Source organism: Emydura macquarii, unplaced genomic scaffold (assembly GCF_026122565.2).
Source record: "Emydura macquarii macquarii isolate MOO-44397 ecotype Brisbane River unplaced genomic scaffold, CSIRO-AGI_Emac_v2 contig_2422, whole genome shotgun sequence".
Classification (NCBI taxonomy): domain Eukaryota; kingdom Metazoa; phylum Chordata; order Testudines; family Chelidae; genus Emydura; species Emydura macquarii.
The window spans coordinates 33024737-33040261 of NW_027132559.1; the positions used below are offsets into that span (position 1 = coordinate 33024737).

The window sequence follows — 15525 nt, forward strand, 5'->3', positions numbered from 1 at the left end:
GATTGTAAAGATGCATCTGAGTCTTAAGACTGAATGGATTTGGAAATAGAGATCTGGAAGTAAACCAGGTCACTCATATCCTCTGAAGGCCTGCAAGCACTGTGTGTGCAAAACTCCAGTGATGTCAGCTGAAATCACTATGACAGTTCCAGCTAGGAAGAGATTGCAGGACTGGGCTCATTTTAATTGACCATTTCTACCTCACAATGGCTTTAGATTCTCAAAATACTTAACTGACATTTTAAAAACTATTTACATGAGCTTCTCTCACTGCTACCTTCAATAGCCTTTTCAAAATAATATATATATTTTAAAAGTGATCTGAATTCCACTTTCAGTTATTCTGGTGCAAATCTGGAATAATTCCAGTGAAATCAATAGAGTCCAGATTTTCAATAGGGTAATTGAAAGAAGAGTTTGGTCCATTATGTTTCAAATCATATTAGGATAATGGCTGGTCTTTTCAAAGGAGCCTAACAAAGTTAGGTGCCCAAATTCCAATGAGATCTGGGTACCTACCACCCTCAGGCTCCTTTGAAAATCTCACCCATTATTCCTACCCTTAGCTCAAGTGACTGGGTCCTTTTTATTTCTTTACTTAGACTAAATGGGACCTATCGATCTCATTTACACTATATGAATCTAGAGAATCTCCACTAACTCAGTATCAGTGTTATCAGAATTTGGCCCATTATCCTTTCCTCTCAGGATAAATTCTTCTGCAATCACAACTGAACTATATTTGTACTGATTCTTATTTTTACAAAAGAGGAATTCAGGCATCAGACTGTGGATGATGTTCACTCCTTCATTTTAAGGTTTCCTTAACTCCACTCTGTTTATCGTCAGGATACTTTTTTTTTGGCTGGGAAGGTAAAATGTAGGGGTATGTCTACACTGACGGCGGCAAAGTCACTGCCATCAGATCGACTTATCTGGATTGACTGAGCAGTTCAGTGTAGATCCGCTCAATCGATCAAGAAGCCAACATACGAAAACCACCTCCTCAAGTGGTGCAGTGCAGTGAAGACACCATGCAAAACAGAAGTACAGCAGTCGACGGGAGTTATGCAAGCTACTCTGCAGTAACTCCCGTCGACTGTCGCAGAATTGCCGGGTAAGTGTAGACCAAGCCTAGGTCTTTTCCAAAAACACCTTTAATGTGTGCAGGTTAGGGCTGGTGGTGGGACACCTTACTATCCCTAACACCCCGTAAAGGTTAAACATGTCACATTTTTTCCCCATTGCAAGGAAAAAGCAATGGGAATCTAAATGACCAGTGCATACCTGGTCTCCCATCATGGAAATCTGATGTTTTGCAACATTGCCAGTCTGCTAACAAAATTATAGTCCTAACAAGATTTTCTCCACAAGTGTACATAATAGCTTCACTAGAACTTAGATAAGAAAACAATTCAATTTAAAAGGGCCACCTACTGAATAAACACCACCACTTCCTACAGCATTTTAGGAGGTCCTTGGGAGCAACTATTCCAACAATGACCAGACTTAAGCCTGCTCAGCTTGTGGGAGCTCTTGAGATCACTATTCAATATGGTATTGCTGCAGAGTGTATACACAGTGAAGGAGAGATCACTGTGTTGAGTGAGGTGTAAAGGAAAAATCACCAATAAATAATTCATATTAAAAGCAAACCTGAACATTTTAGAGATACTCTACCTCTTTTTCCTTTCTGTCTACAGCTTCTTGTTCAGCCTGCAATTGAACTTCAAGGGGCAATTCTCCCTTTACGGTGGCAGCACCAAACTGCTTTCTTTCCTCCACCTTTAAATAAGTATTATAATGTTAGCTACTTTTTCTTTCATTTATTTATTATTAATTGAGTAAACATTTCCTTGTTCTTAGGTCAATGAAGAATAATAGGAAATACATGGGACTTTTATATACAACAATACCTTTTGCAAATTGTCTGCACTGATAATTAAGGCTTGTTCCAGTTCTCTTATTCTGCACTCTAGTTTTTCAATTTCTTCATTCCGCTCTTGTATATCTCTTTGAAGTTGCTCTTTAGAGAGCAAAAGTTCACTGCACGTGTCTGTTTTTTCTTTTAGATGGTTTGTTAACTGTTCAACCTGGTGACAACATGGTAAGCACGGTGAATACTCTGTAGCATATTGTTGTAGCATTACTATAACACTGATTTTTGGGGAGAAAAAACTCCTCTGTTAATGAATCTCCTACCTCCTTGGCAGAAAACAATGAAAAATTGGAGTCTTGTAAAGCCAAATCCAATAAATACAAAATTATATCTCTGGTGAGTTTAATGTTTTGTGTGATGGCATTCCCTACAACATATTTTGTCCTTCTGAAGGTCTTAAGATTTCCTAGGTTGCTAAGACATAAACCATGGTATCCCTGTGCAGCCCATCAGTGGGAGGGGGATCCCTGAAACATCCAAGGAAGATTGACCCTGGAGAACAAGTTCAATGTTGGCAACTCTGGTATTCTTCAAGTCCTATAAAAATATTTGTAACAATTCATTACAGTAGCTCTTTGTAGAATATTGTAACAAATTATTACAAATTACCAAATAAAAATCTTAAAGAATTCTTGGCAGTTGCAGTTGATTGCGGAAGAAAATCTGGTTTCTTTAGTTAAAGGATCATAATCCCTAGGTAGGTTGGTAAAATTAAGCCACTTGTTCAAAACAAAAGAGTTTAGCAAAAATATTGCCACAAAATTTGTGGCTCTAAGCAAAGTTTGAAAAACTACACAGCAACACTGCTGTATGTAATTTGTATCTGAGTATTCCACCATGAAGTTAAAATGCATGTTAATACTATAAAAAAAACTGACAAATGGAAAAATCAAAAATCTTCTCAAACGAATGTTACTCCAATATATACAGAACACCAAGGACATGCAGAATTAGCATGTCCTCTAATAAGAATATCTTACATGAATAAAATACTCATCACAAAGGACTGGGAAGCACTTTGCAAACAAATATCTGGAAAAGTTATATCTCTATATAAAGCAATTTCTTCCCCACAACTAAATCACTCCATTTTGTATGTGATTATTAAAATGTATGTAATTTTGCTAATATTAAAGAAAAATAATTTGAATTATCTTAGCAAGAAACAATGTCATAGTTTTCATCCAACCCAAAAGAGAAACATTTATATTAAGTCAGGAAAAATAATTAGTCCAAACAACATTTACTATGCTCAGAAGAAAAGATGACAAAAGAAAACATAAAAATAAATACAGTGAAACATTTGTTAAAGGTCACCAAGTCAAGACCATAAGATGCAAAGATTTCATCGGATATGGGCACCAAGCAGCAGCCACTTGCTTGGCTCGTCTTTAAAGTGAGCTGCTACAAGAAAACCAGTTCATACAGAATGAAATACCAGCCTCCCTGAAGTCAATGGGAATTTTGCCACTGATCTCAATGGAGTATTTTGGTCCCTTCCATAATCGGGAAGCACTAGAAATCTCACCAAGGAAGTATGTTCTTGCAAGATTTCCAGATTTCCAATTTCTAGACCAAATGAAGGTTTGGATAAGCATCTCATACTCAGATATTATGGTACTATGTTCCAATATAAGAATCTGGATAAACTGGCAAACAAATAGAACATTTCCATGAGTTTTAAAGAAGTTTTATCTATCTTCATTAATTATTCCAAACGTGTCTGTTGCTGAGATAGCTATGCTCTGCATTATTTTAGTTTCAAATAACATTTTCACTCTTCATCCACAGTGATTTATTTTCTTGCTTTGCAAAAGTTGCAGATTATATACATTATAAAATAATTAAAAAAATATTTTTACAGTGTCCCCATCATTTGCTTTTGTCACATACATTCATCAAGCACAGCTGATAATACTTCAAAATGTTACCTCTCTGGTTTGGTGTTCATTGATAGGTTGAAATCTTTGTGGAGTCTTAAGCTGTTGCTCTAATTTTTGTATCTCTTGCTGGAACACATCTCTTTCATGTTCCCTATCAATTGCCTGCTCCTGAAATTTAATTATGATAATATTATTAGGAAAAACATTAGAAAGACCCAAATTCAAATTATGCATATATCATCTTACTTTTGCAAACTGTGATTTTGTTTTAAATATACCAGTTTTTGTCCGGTAGCCTTAGTCCTTTTTATTTTATTAAATCCCTCCACTTATTGGAGGGCCACTGCACTTCATATTTTTCTGTTTGATCCGTCAATAAACATAGATATTGTATTTCCCTATTGATCCAATACTAGTTTGTAGTACTGCATCAGAGCATGTTAGTTCTTCTGCAACAGCCAGCCAGAGGCCTATATTTTTATGTTTTTAACTTTCCTTTTTCTTTAATATATTTAATACAAACTTAAATTCAAGTATTGAAGTCTCATACTAATATTAGTTTGGCACCAACTCCAAAAACCAGATTCCAAGAATTAATAAATTATCTGAATTTTGCGTATCAATTTTATTTTGATTAATTCAAATGATCTGTGATACATTTTGTGACATTTGTGAAATCATTTCAAAATATTCATATATAAAATGCTCCACTATTTGTAATAGGGGACATAGCACCTCCCCAACTGTCAGTTTGTAAAAATAAGAGTAAGTTTGTCTGCTAAATGAAAACTATCAATCAACTAAGGCCCTGCAGCAAAGAACATTTATTCTTTTTTTTTTTTTAATGCCAGACTAGCACAATAATATCTTTAATTTTCACAAAAGTCAAATATAATGAGATGTAACATTAACCTTCATGAATTCCTGATTTAATGAATCTAGTTCTATTCTACGGCAGGAGAAAGACCAGAATTCTAATGCATTTATAAAGTGTTTATTTGCATTATAGATGAGTGTTATGTTGCTCTTAAACTCACATTGTTGATTAACATAAATTGTGTTAAATCTATAGAGATGGATTTGTCACATGTTTATTTTGAACCTAGCTATGGAAAAACACTAATTTTAATTAGAACAACAATATCAGAACTGCACAAAAGGAAATAATGCAAATTCATCTAAGTGATAGAATATTTCTATACAGGTCTGCCAGTTCACACTGCTTAGTAGTAAATAATGCAGAGGTGGCATCATGAAATACCCCAGCTTATATTAATTACAAATGAAATTCATCCCTCCCTACACATAACTGGAGTAATTGGGCTTGTGCAGAGAACTAATTGTAAGGGGATGGAAATAATCACCTCCAACCCACAAGCAGGATGTAGGACTTCAGTGCAGTTCCTCCAGGCTGCTTTTCCAGCCCATTGGCTAGAATGGCAGCCATTGCAACTTTGTGTCTCCTGTGCACTGATTTTGACTTTGGATCCAGTGTCGCAGATCCAATGGCATGTAGACCTCCTGGCACAGTTTTACCACAGAAAAAACGGTAACTAACCTTCTGTAACTGTTGTTCTTTGAGATGTATTGCTAATGTCCATTCCAATGTAGCTGTGTGCTTGTCCTGAGCACCACTGCTGGAAAATTTTTCTGTCAGTGGTATCTGTCGGGTCAGCTCTAGTGTCCCCTGGAGTCGCGCTCTCATAGAGCCAGTATAAAAGGCTCTGCCGACCTGCCACCCCCTCAGCTCCTTCTTGCCAGCTAACTCCGACAGAGGGCCAGGGAGGTTGGTGGGGTGCTTGGAATGGACATGAGCAACACACCTCAAAGAACAACAGTTACAGAAGGTTAGTAACCATTTTTTCTTCTTTGAGTGCTTGCTCATGTCCATTCCAATGTACGTGACTCCCAAGCAGTTGTACAGGTTGGAGGATTTGGAGTTTATTGGCATGTTGATTGTAATACCACTTGACTGAAATCTGCATCGTCTCTTGCCTGCTGGGTGATGGCATAGTAGTGGGACGTGAAAGTATGAACTGACAATCACATTGACGCTCTACAGATGTCCTGGATAGGAACTTGTGCTACGAATGCCGCTGAAGGTGCTTGAGCCTTTGTAGAACAAGCCCTCATGGCAGAAGGAGCGGGGATCTTTGCCAGGTCATAGCATGTACAGATACAGGAAGTGATCCATGATGAAATTCTCTGGGCTGCAACTAGAAGGCCTTTCAGTCTGTCTGCAATGGCTAGAGAAAGCTGAGTAGATTTTTGAAAAGATGTAGTGCTTTCTATGTAAAAAGTTAGCACTCGCCTAATATCCAGCAAGTGGAGTCTCTGTTCATTCCTGTTGGCATGCAGCTTCGGACAGAAGGCCAGTAGGAAGATATTCTGGTTACCATGGAATTGTGAGACCACCTTTGGAAGGGAGGCTAGACATGGTCGCAACTGAACCTTATCTTTGAAAAAGACTATATAAGGTGGTTCCAACGTAAGGGCTTGGATCTCTGAGAACCTTCTGGCAGAGGTAACAGCCACCAGGAAGGCGACCTTTGAAGACAGGCAGAGCAAAGAGCATGTTGCAAGTGGTTTAAATCCTGTTAGCCTTGCCAACACCAAGTTGAAGTCTCAGGGAGGGAGTGGCTGCTGTATCTGGCAATATAACCTTTCCAAGCCCTTGAGGAAATGACTACAGATACAGCTTGAGAAAACAGAGCGGCCATTCACTCATGGATGAAATGCCGAGATTGCGGCTAGATGGACCTCAATAAATGATATCGTTAGGCCTTGCTGTTTCAAGTGGAGCAAGTAGTCCTGAATGAAAGGTAGTGATGATTGTGAAACCCCTTTCTGCATGGACTAGATTGAGAATCTTTTCCACTTTGCCAGATAAGTGGCTCTAGTGGATGGTTTTCTGCTCCCTAAAAGTATCTTGTGAACCAGCCCTGAGAATGCTAGCTCTGTGGGATTCAGCCGTGGAGCTTCGAGGCCATGAGATTTGGATAATGGAGATGGCCGTGATTCTGGGAGACCAGATCTGGAAATGGAGGCAGGCAGATTAGCGTTTCCACAGAGAGCTCTAGGAGGAGGATGAACCAGTGTTGATGTGGCCAGGCCAGGGCTAACAGGATAAGCTGTGTCCTGTCCCTTCTGAGCTTCAGCAGGACCTTGTGTATGGGGGGATGGGAGGGAATGCATAGAAGAGATGCCCATCCAAGGGAGGAGAAAAGCATCCACAAGCAAGCCTGGGCTGTGACCCAGGAAGGAGCAGAACTGAAGACACTTCCTGTTATGTTTCATTGCAAACTGATCTAACTGGGGAGTTCCCAGTTCTGGAAAATACATTTCACAACATCTGGATGGATGGACCACTCGTGGTGGTTGGAGAAGGATCTGCGGAGATAGCCTACTAGTGGGTTTTGCAACCCCGGGAGATAGGGGGCTTCAAGGTGTTTTGAGTGGGCTATGCTGAATTCCCACAGGCAAAGAGTTTCCTGGTACAGAGGTGAGAGGAACATGTTCCAACTTGCCTGTTTATATAAAACATTGCTGATGTATTCTCTGTCAGAACCGACATGCACTTGTCCTCCTAGTGGGTTGGAATGCTTGGCATACTAGGCACACTGTTCCGAGTTTCCTCACATTGATGTGTATCAAGGGCTCTTCCAGAGACTACAGGGCCTGAGTTCTGAGGGCCTCCAACTGAGCCCTGCATCCCGTTCTCAACACATCCGTAATGAGAGACATTGACAGTTGAAGTCTCCAGAATGGGACTCCGACACATACTGCCCACAGTTCCTACCACCAAAAGAAGGTGGTAATCACAGGAGGGGTAAGTGTGACAACCGTGTCCAGGTGGAGTAGGACCGGCACGTATATTGATGCCAGCCACGCCTGAAGAAGTTTAAGCTGTAGTCTTGCATGCTGCACCATGTAAGTGAATGATGCCATATACCCCAGGAACTATAGGCAGTTTGTTGCTGTAGTAATGAGGTGATTTCTGAGGCTCTCCATGAGCACACCTAGAGTTCAAAACCTGGTTTCCGGGAGGAAGGCTCTGGCCTGGACCAAGTCAAGGATCACCCCAATGAATTCTATCCTTTGAACTGAGAGAGAGTGTCGACGTCTGCATATTTATCAACAGTACCAGATCCTGGAAAGCTGGCTCTATAAACTTTAAATTTGCCTTCACCTGGGCCTTTGTCTGACCTCTGATCAGCCAGTCATTGAAGTGGGGTAGATCTGAACCCCCTGCCTCTTCAGGAAGGCTGCGACTGCCATGCACTTTGTGAACACCTGAGGGGCTACTGACAGGCCAAACTGGAGCACAGTAAATTGGTAGTGCACGTGTTCATGACAAATCGGAGGACCCTTTTGTGACCCCAGAAAACTGAAATGTGCAAATCAGTATTCTTCAAATCAAGGGCGGAGTGCCAGTTCCCTCGATCCAGATGTGGGATAATGAAGGCCAAGGAGACCATGCAGAACTTCAGCTTCTTCATGAATCTGTTGGGGTTTCACAGGTCCAGGATTGGTCTGAGACTGCCACTGGCTTTCAGGATTAGGATATCACAGGAGTAGAACCCTGGACCCTTATCTCCAGTGGAACCTCCTCCACTGCTCCCACGCTTAGAAGCGACTGCACCTTGCTCGTGAGAAGGGTCCCTGAAGAGGGACAAGGAGGGAGCTTGGGAGGGAGGGTAACAACTGAATTGAAGGATGTATCCCAGTGCCATCATGTGTAGCACATCATCTGAGGTTATGCAGGCCCATGCCCAATAGAAGTGGGATAGCAGGTCTACAAAAATAAGGGAAGTTGGATCCAAACATTGTCCTGGTATGTTGTCCCTGAGCATCCCATCAAAAGGCCTGCTTAGACCCTGCTGAGTATCTAGAGTGGGCATGCAAGGAGGCAGATGAGGACTGGGATGGAGGTCTCCTCTTACAGCTTCTACTCCTTCTTTTACTATAGTCATGTCTTGGCTGTGACAGGCAGAAGCGAGTCACTGGTTGGGGCTTATAATGCTTGCTAGAAGGAGCTGGTGTATGTAGCCCTAGGGATATCAGGGTGACTCGAGTCTTCAGACTATGCTGTTTGGCATCTGTTTGCTCCAACTAGAGCGACATGCTTTCAAAGGGAAGGTCCTTTAAAGTCTGCTGCACCTCACAGGGTTACCCTGAGGTCTGAAGCCATGGGTTTCTCCTCATGATCACAGCCGAAGCCATGGATCAGGCTGCAGAATCTGCCGCATCCAAGGTTGCCTGAAGGGACGCTTTTTCCAGTAATTTTCCCTCCTCAACTAGGGCTATTCACCCCTGGACTCATGAGGCAACAGTTCCTTAAATTTTGCCATTGAGTTCTAGAAATAAAAATCATAATGGCTCATGAGCGCTTGCTGGTTCACTATCCTGAGCTGAAGGCCACGAGTTAAGTAGACACTCCTGCCCAAAAGATCTAGTGTTTTTTGTTTTTGTTTTTTTGCATCTTTGGCCTTGGCCCTTGCTGACCATGCTGCTCCTGCTCATTGGTCACTGAAACCACCAGTGAACCTGGTGGAGGATGGGCAGAGAAGAATTCATCTCTCTTGAGTGGAACAAAGTACTTTTTCTCCATCCTCTCCTGTTCATTTAAGGGATCTGCCAAAAGGCTTTGATGGGGTCCAAAATGACCTCATTCAAGAGCAAAGCCAGTTAGGATGGACCTGATGCTGCTACAGAGTCCATCAGGGCATGGGAGATTCTGTGATCTCCTCCATCAGGATCCTCAGGTTGTCAGTTACTCTCTTGAGGCGCTCCTGGTGCACCCTCTAATAGTCCTGGGAAAGTGCTATATTTGTTTCTGCCACTGCCTTGTCGGGGGAGGAAGAGGAGGAGGCCGGTATAGGCAAAGGGCACTGTTCATCACCCTCTGCACCAGATGGGTCTCGTGGTGCCGGGTCTTGAAATTCAGTACCGGGCTTGGTACTGGGACTTGGTCCCTGTTCCAAAGGAGATGATGGGGGAGCTCTAGACTCCGATACAAAGGAGCAGGACTTCCTGAACTTTCACTCCTGGACAGGCAGAAAAGTCAGGGTTCCAAAATGGCCAATGCACTGGTGGCCAGGCCACCAGTAGGATGCCCTGGCTCATATGGGCCATTGGGTAGTGTTGATCAGAGCAGTGCCTGTTCCTGAGGGAGGCATACAACTCCACCTGAGTCCAACTCTGAGGAGTTGCTTCTTGGTGACAAGTTGAAGCGATGCTGACTGGTGTTGGCGAGCAGTGCCAGGAGGAGGGAGACTGGGGCTGTGTCATCATAGAAGGTTTCCCTTTTGACAGCACTTGGGGTTCCGGTGATGCGGTGGCTCTTGTCTCTGGTGCTGCTGCTGACAGGTCCCGGATGGCAGGCGATGGTGGTACCATGAGTGACAATTCCCTCACTGCCTCAATCGCCTCTGGCATGGATGGTAATGCCAGGGTAGTTGCACTCCGATGGCTCTCTTGGTGGAGAGTTCAAAGGTGCCAGACTCAACAGTGCCCTTTCCAGGGCTGGAGTCAATGGTCCCGTGTGCACAGCTGGTTTCTCTGGGTGGCCCGGCACAGCACACACTCTGTTAGCGTGTCTGTGTCTGATAGACCTTGGGGTTCGGGACTGCCTGCGGTCATTTTTCTTCTGCTTCTTTCTCAGCACCAGCGATGGACAGCAGTGCCGAGAGTCCTGGGGAGAAGTGGTCTTCAGCACCGGGATGACTGTTGGTGCCAGGAATTCTGGAATGCAGAAGAGTCCTTCCTCAGCATCGGAGAAGCAGAACAACATGGCATCTCTCAGAGGTGCTGGGGTGCTTCTTATTGAAGCTGAAGTACTCGGTGCCAAGTCGTCATGGCTCATCTCCGAGGGGGGACAAAGTGATACCTCCATGAGGACGACCTTTAGTCTGGTATCCCCGTCCTTCTTAATATGAGGCCTGAATCCCCTGCAAATCCTGCAACACTCCTGCACGTGAGACTCCCCCAGACACTTGAGGCAACTGGAATGGGAGTCACTAACAGGCATTGGCTTATGGCATGATGCATACAGCTTAAACCCCAGGGACCAAGGCATGCCCTGGAGTCAGGGAAGGGTTAACCCCACTAAGCAGAGTCCGCTAATCTAACTAACTTATAAATAACTGAAACCTAACCATGACAAATAACTATGTACCAGAACAGAACAGAGTCCACTGAGAGAAGTACTTGTGGGAAATGCAAGGACGAACTGAAGTTCCAGCAACCGTTACAGGCAGTGAGAAGGAACTCAGGGGGCAGTGGGTTGGCAGGGCTCTTTATACCAGTGCTATGAGAGCACGATTCTAAGGGGCACCAGAGCCAACCTGACAGATATCACTTAGGGAAAAGCTTTCTGTTGGTGGTTTTCAGGGCGAGCACACAGCTACCTTGAAATGGACATTAGTGAGCAGTCAAAGAAGAAATGAAGTGATCTGGAAAGCACTGTGTTCATCCACTGCATCCCAGTGAATTTCACCAAGTATGAATGATCATCAGTCCCCCATACATTATCAATGGCATAATCTTATAGTTAACTTTTAAGGTAGTTTTTGATGCATGATCCTTTGCAGGAGACTTGCTGCCACACCTACTTTGCTGATGCAAAAACTGCATGAATTATTTGCAGAAAGAGAGAGTAGATGCAGCAGATGTAATACAAGCTGGGGTGGAGTCTGAATAAAAGCCTGCAAGGGGGCACTCCCGTGGCAGCCTGGTAGCAGGGGAAGGTCAGGCATGGTGAGTGGAATGAAGGATAGCTGCAGCTGCAAACAGGGACAAATCAGATAGTGTATGTACTGAGTGGTCGTGCAGGAGATTCAGCCTCCTGATAAACGGAAAGGGTTCAGCTGCAACTGCCACAGGGAAATGAGGCAGATGCAATGGGAATCCAGTAGAGAGGAGGCTATCAGGGAAACTTACATGTAGTCCAAACCATTAAATGGATGGGTTTTCAAAGGAGCCTAAGAAAGCTTACAAGTTCCACAGAAGTTCAAAGGGGGTATTTAACTCCCTTAGGCTCCTTTGAAAATCCCATCCTGAACTGTTACAAACTGGAAAACGCAGTGTACCTTGCCATACACATAGCCAATTCTAAACATTCATTTTTTTCATTACTCTTTTTAGAGATTTTTAGATTTGTAAGTTTAGAAAATATTAAAAACAAAAATATTAAAAAAATTAAGCTTTCCAACCGAATTATACTTCAAAATACATTGGGAATATTCTAAATGTACAGATTTCAACTTGCCACTTTACTTTTAAAGCACAATGTTAACTGGATTCCTTAGACTTGACACCATGCTGCATATCTTTTTTCATTTTAGTTCAAAGTCTTAAACAAGCAGCATTTCTTGCAGTTAAGAGAAATCTCTGCACCTACAGGGCCCACCTGACAGCATAAAACAAACATTTTCTTTCTTTTTCTTTCTCAATACTTACATCTAGAAATTTTCTTGTTTTCTCAAGTTGTTTTTCCAAAGCCTGGTTTTGCTGTCTTAGATCCATTAGTTCTGCATTTTTTTCTTGTTCTAGCTCTATAAATCGGTTGACCTGCTCCTCCACATCTATTTCCAGGCCCTTCACTTGCTTCTGGAGCTCATCATACTCTTTTTCAGCCTGACGCTGTACTTCTATTTTTTCCTTCATTAGCTTTTCTGTCTCCTCCAGCAATTCTGTTTTGAAATAAAGGAACCATATTGCTTTTAGATATGCATAATTAATTATATCATCATTGCAAAACCACTCCCCAAGATTGCATATCCACACTATACCCAAATAAAGGATGTGAACAGGTTTGGGTTTCACTACTTTTTTAAAAAACTTTATTTTTCTATTAAAAAATTATCACGATACCACAAAACCCCATGCAAAATCCCAGAGGAAATGGCTTTAATCTTCTTTACAAGATTATTAATAGCACAGCTTTTATCATGTTATTTTATTGTCCAATTTTTGTATTAATCTAAAGATGTTTGTACAAATGGTACAATACGGGAAATGCATCAGTTCTGTTTACAACTGATGAAGGTGCAAGGCTTTATAACAAAGTATGGAAAACCCAACCATCTTCTCATCCCCTGCAGCAGTAAAATTAATCCATTCCCAATTTTTTTTTCCACATGAGGCATGTACAACATGTGAAGAGAAATAGTGCAGAACATGACTTGGTGAGGTTACAAGACAGATGGAGAGGGAAATTACTTACTTGTAATTGGAGTTTTCAGAAAGCAATATGCTCTATAGATCCCCAGTTTTTGGTTTTGTGTCCTCATGAGAGGACTGGGAAGCATATATGATAAAATTTAGAACCCCGTTGAGGAGACATTAAAGGCATGTACTTCAAGGGGTCATATCACCTAGCCTTATATATCCCTTGAGGTAAGACCCAAGACTGGGGATCTATAAAGTGTAATTATCTTTGGAGAGTCTTCACAAACATGATTGATACTTAGGTATATGAAAAGAAAACCACCAGATAAATACAATTTTCTTTTACTACACAACAGAGATCCTTTGGATACCATCATCTTACATATTTTTTAACCAATTCTGGTTTTGTTAGGTAAACATAACATGTCAATATAAAACAATATTCAGCAAAATCATTATGTTAATTATATTTACAAGTTAACAGTAACCAACAAAAGGCTATTAAAAGCCCCCTTCCAATGTTGCATGAAATATTACTATTCAAAGGTGAATAAGATGATGGTTATTAATGAATCTGCTTAATAAATCTGTACTAATACATTGTGCTTAGAAAGTATAAGAAATGTTGTTATTAAAAAGAAAAACTGTGAGTGTGAAATATAACATCAAAGCTGAAGGCCAGTAAGAGTTAGAATAATGTCAGTAAGCTGAAAACTCAATAGTTCTTGATTAATAAATGTCAGTAAGTGTAAATCTGCCACCCAATTAAAGATCAGTCATGCAATATACAAACACACCTGCTTGCGAAGCTGCATCGACTGCAGCATCTACTATGCCTAGGAGAACAGGGGAAAAAAAAACAACAAAAAACAAGAAGCAAAGTAATTCACATGCCAGCTATAGTTCTCATGATTCAATAATGTAAGAGAAAATGAAGCTGAAGATAGAATGCTGAGTTGAAGACAAAGTTGTGATAATTTAAGGAATGTGCCTGGTTATTCTAGGAAATATGACAGATATGTATTTTTCTCTCATCCTGCATTTAATGAAAAGACATATTTTCCAAGTGATTTTGTAATGTACACAAAAACAACCAAAATTATACACAAGAATTCCTCTACTGCAGCACAAGAATGAACAGATTACTATTAAAAAATTGTTCATTACGTAAATGTGGATACTTGAGATTGCAAATATATAATGAGATTATAATCTATAATTTAACAATAAAGCTTTAACAATGTTTTGAATAAACATGCAAAAATATCTTGAAGATAATTTACTGTTCCAATCATCAAACCTCTCAGACATTAAATAAAATGCTAACATGTCACATGTCATTTACAGCATAGGAATTATCGAGATAGTACTGTTTAAATGTCATTGTCCTAACTGTTTTTCCTCAACAAACATTAATTCACAGATATTTAGTTCCTTGTTGAAGGAAGGATTAAAACGTGCATTTACTTTATGAAGTTAAACATTTGTTGAGTAAACAGTTAACTAGATTAAACTAACTAGGAGATTTCTTTGTATGTGCTATTTAGCAGAAGAAGAGTCCCTTCATTATTAAAAGCCAAAACATATTTTTTTCCAGAGTACTTCTTTTCCTTTTAGAGAACTGAGTAGGTGATGTTGGTTAGATGAAGATAATGGCTTTATCTTGCCATGCCATATATGACAATTTGGAATGTGTTTGTATAGTTTGTGAATTTTATTTGACAGGAGGGGCTCTTTAAATGTATTTGTGTCAGACTACAGATTCCATTTTAGATGTGGATTTCTTTACCTTCTCTGTTGTTTTGTTACTTGTATACTGGACTGAAATTCCAAGATGTAGTGATAGAGGCTGACAATAGAGGGTCATTAAATTGGTATGGTCCTCTATTCAAATGCAAACACCCCAGACAATCAGCTAGCTCCTACCCAGAAGAACTGTTTAGCAATGAAATCACCTGGTAGGACTTTGTGGTCACCTGTTGAGGCTGACCAGGCAGTCACATGATAAAGGACTGGAAATTTCTAAAGGTCAGGAGCTGCTTTGTGTGTGCTCTCTTTGCCATTTTCACCAGCTTAAGATGAAGGGAGCAGCTGCAAGAGCAAGATGAGGCAACAAGGGGAAGGGGGACCCTGTTTACCCCAGCTCAGATGGTCTCCCCAAGGACCCTCAAAGGAAAGGTGAGCAAAAGTGAGGGGAAACACATGTCAAGTTTCTTATTTTTGTATGGATCTGTGTATTTCTTGTGTGATTAAGTCCAGAACAACGTGTTAGAATTTGTGCAGAGCATGTGTGCACGTTACATGCTACAACTACCACGTGTCCCTGAAGAAGTCAAACTGCAATCTAGAAGGTTCACACCTTTGGTGGGATTTTGGCGAGGATGTGTTTAAGGAGGGAGTCAGAGGAGTCAATAGTGGTTCCAAGCGCTAGGCAGCTAGGCTGTAGCTCTGTGAAGGAAGTGTTAGGCAAGGGTCTTGCATTTCAAGAGTGTACCTAGGGATCCAGAGATTGGGACGGTGTCTGGGCTCTGT

At 41.2% G+C, this 15525-nt stretch overlaps 1 protein-coding gene across 7 annotated transcripts in view; it reads right to left on the bottom strand.

Annotated features, from left to right (window-relative positions):
* AKAP9 (A-kinase anchoring protein 9) overlaps nucleotides 1-15525 on the bottom strand; it is a 221984-nt gene that overhangs the window by 51981 nt on the left and 154478 nt on the right. For 5 of the 7 annotated variants that reach the window (XM_067562218.1, XM_067562216.1, XM_067562217.1 and 2 more), the window contains 5 exons: nucleotides 13791-13829; nucleotides 12283-12515; nucleotides 3871-3990; nucleotides 1917-2093; nucleotides 1681-1785 (listed from right to left, as the gene is read on the bottom strand). In XM_067562218.1, coding sequence (XP_067418319.1) covers nucleotides 1681-1785; nucleotides 1917-2093; nucleotides 3871-3990; nucleotides 12283-12515; nucleotides 13791-13829 — 674 coding nt within the window. The remainder of the gene's footprint in view (nucleotides 1-1680; nucleotides 1786-1916; nucleotides 2094-3870; nucleotides 3991-12282; nucleotides 12516-13790; nucleotides 13830-15525) is intronic. The other 2 variants (XM_067562215.1, XM_067562214.1) reach the window with 1 other exon arrangement.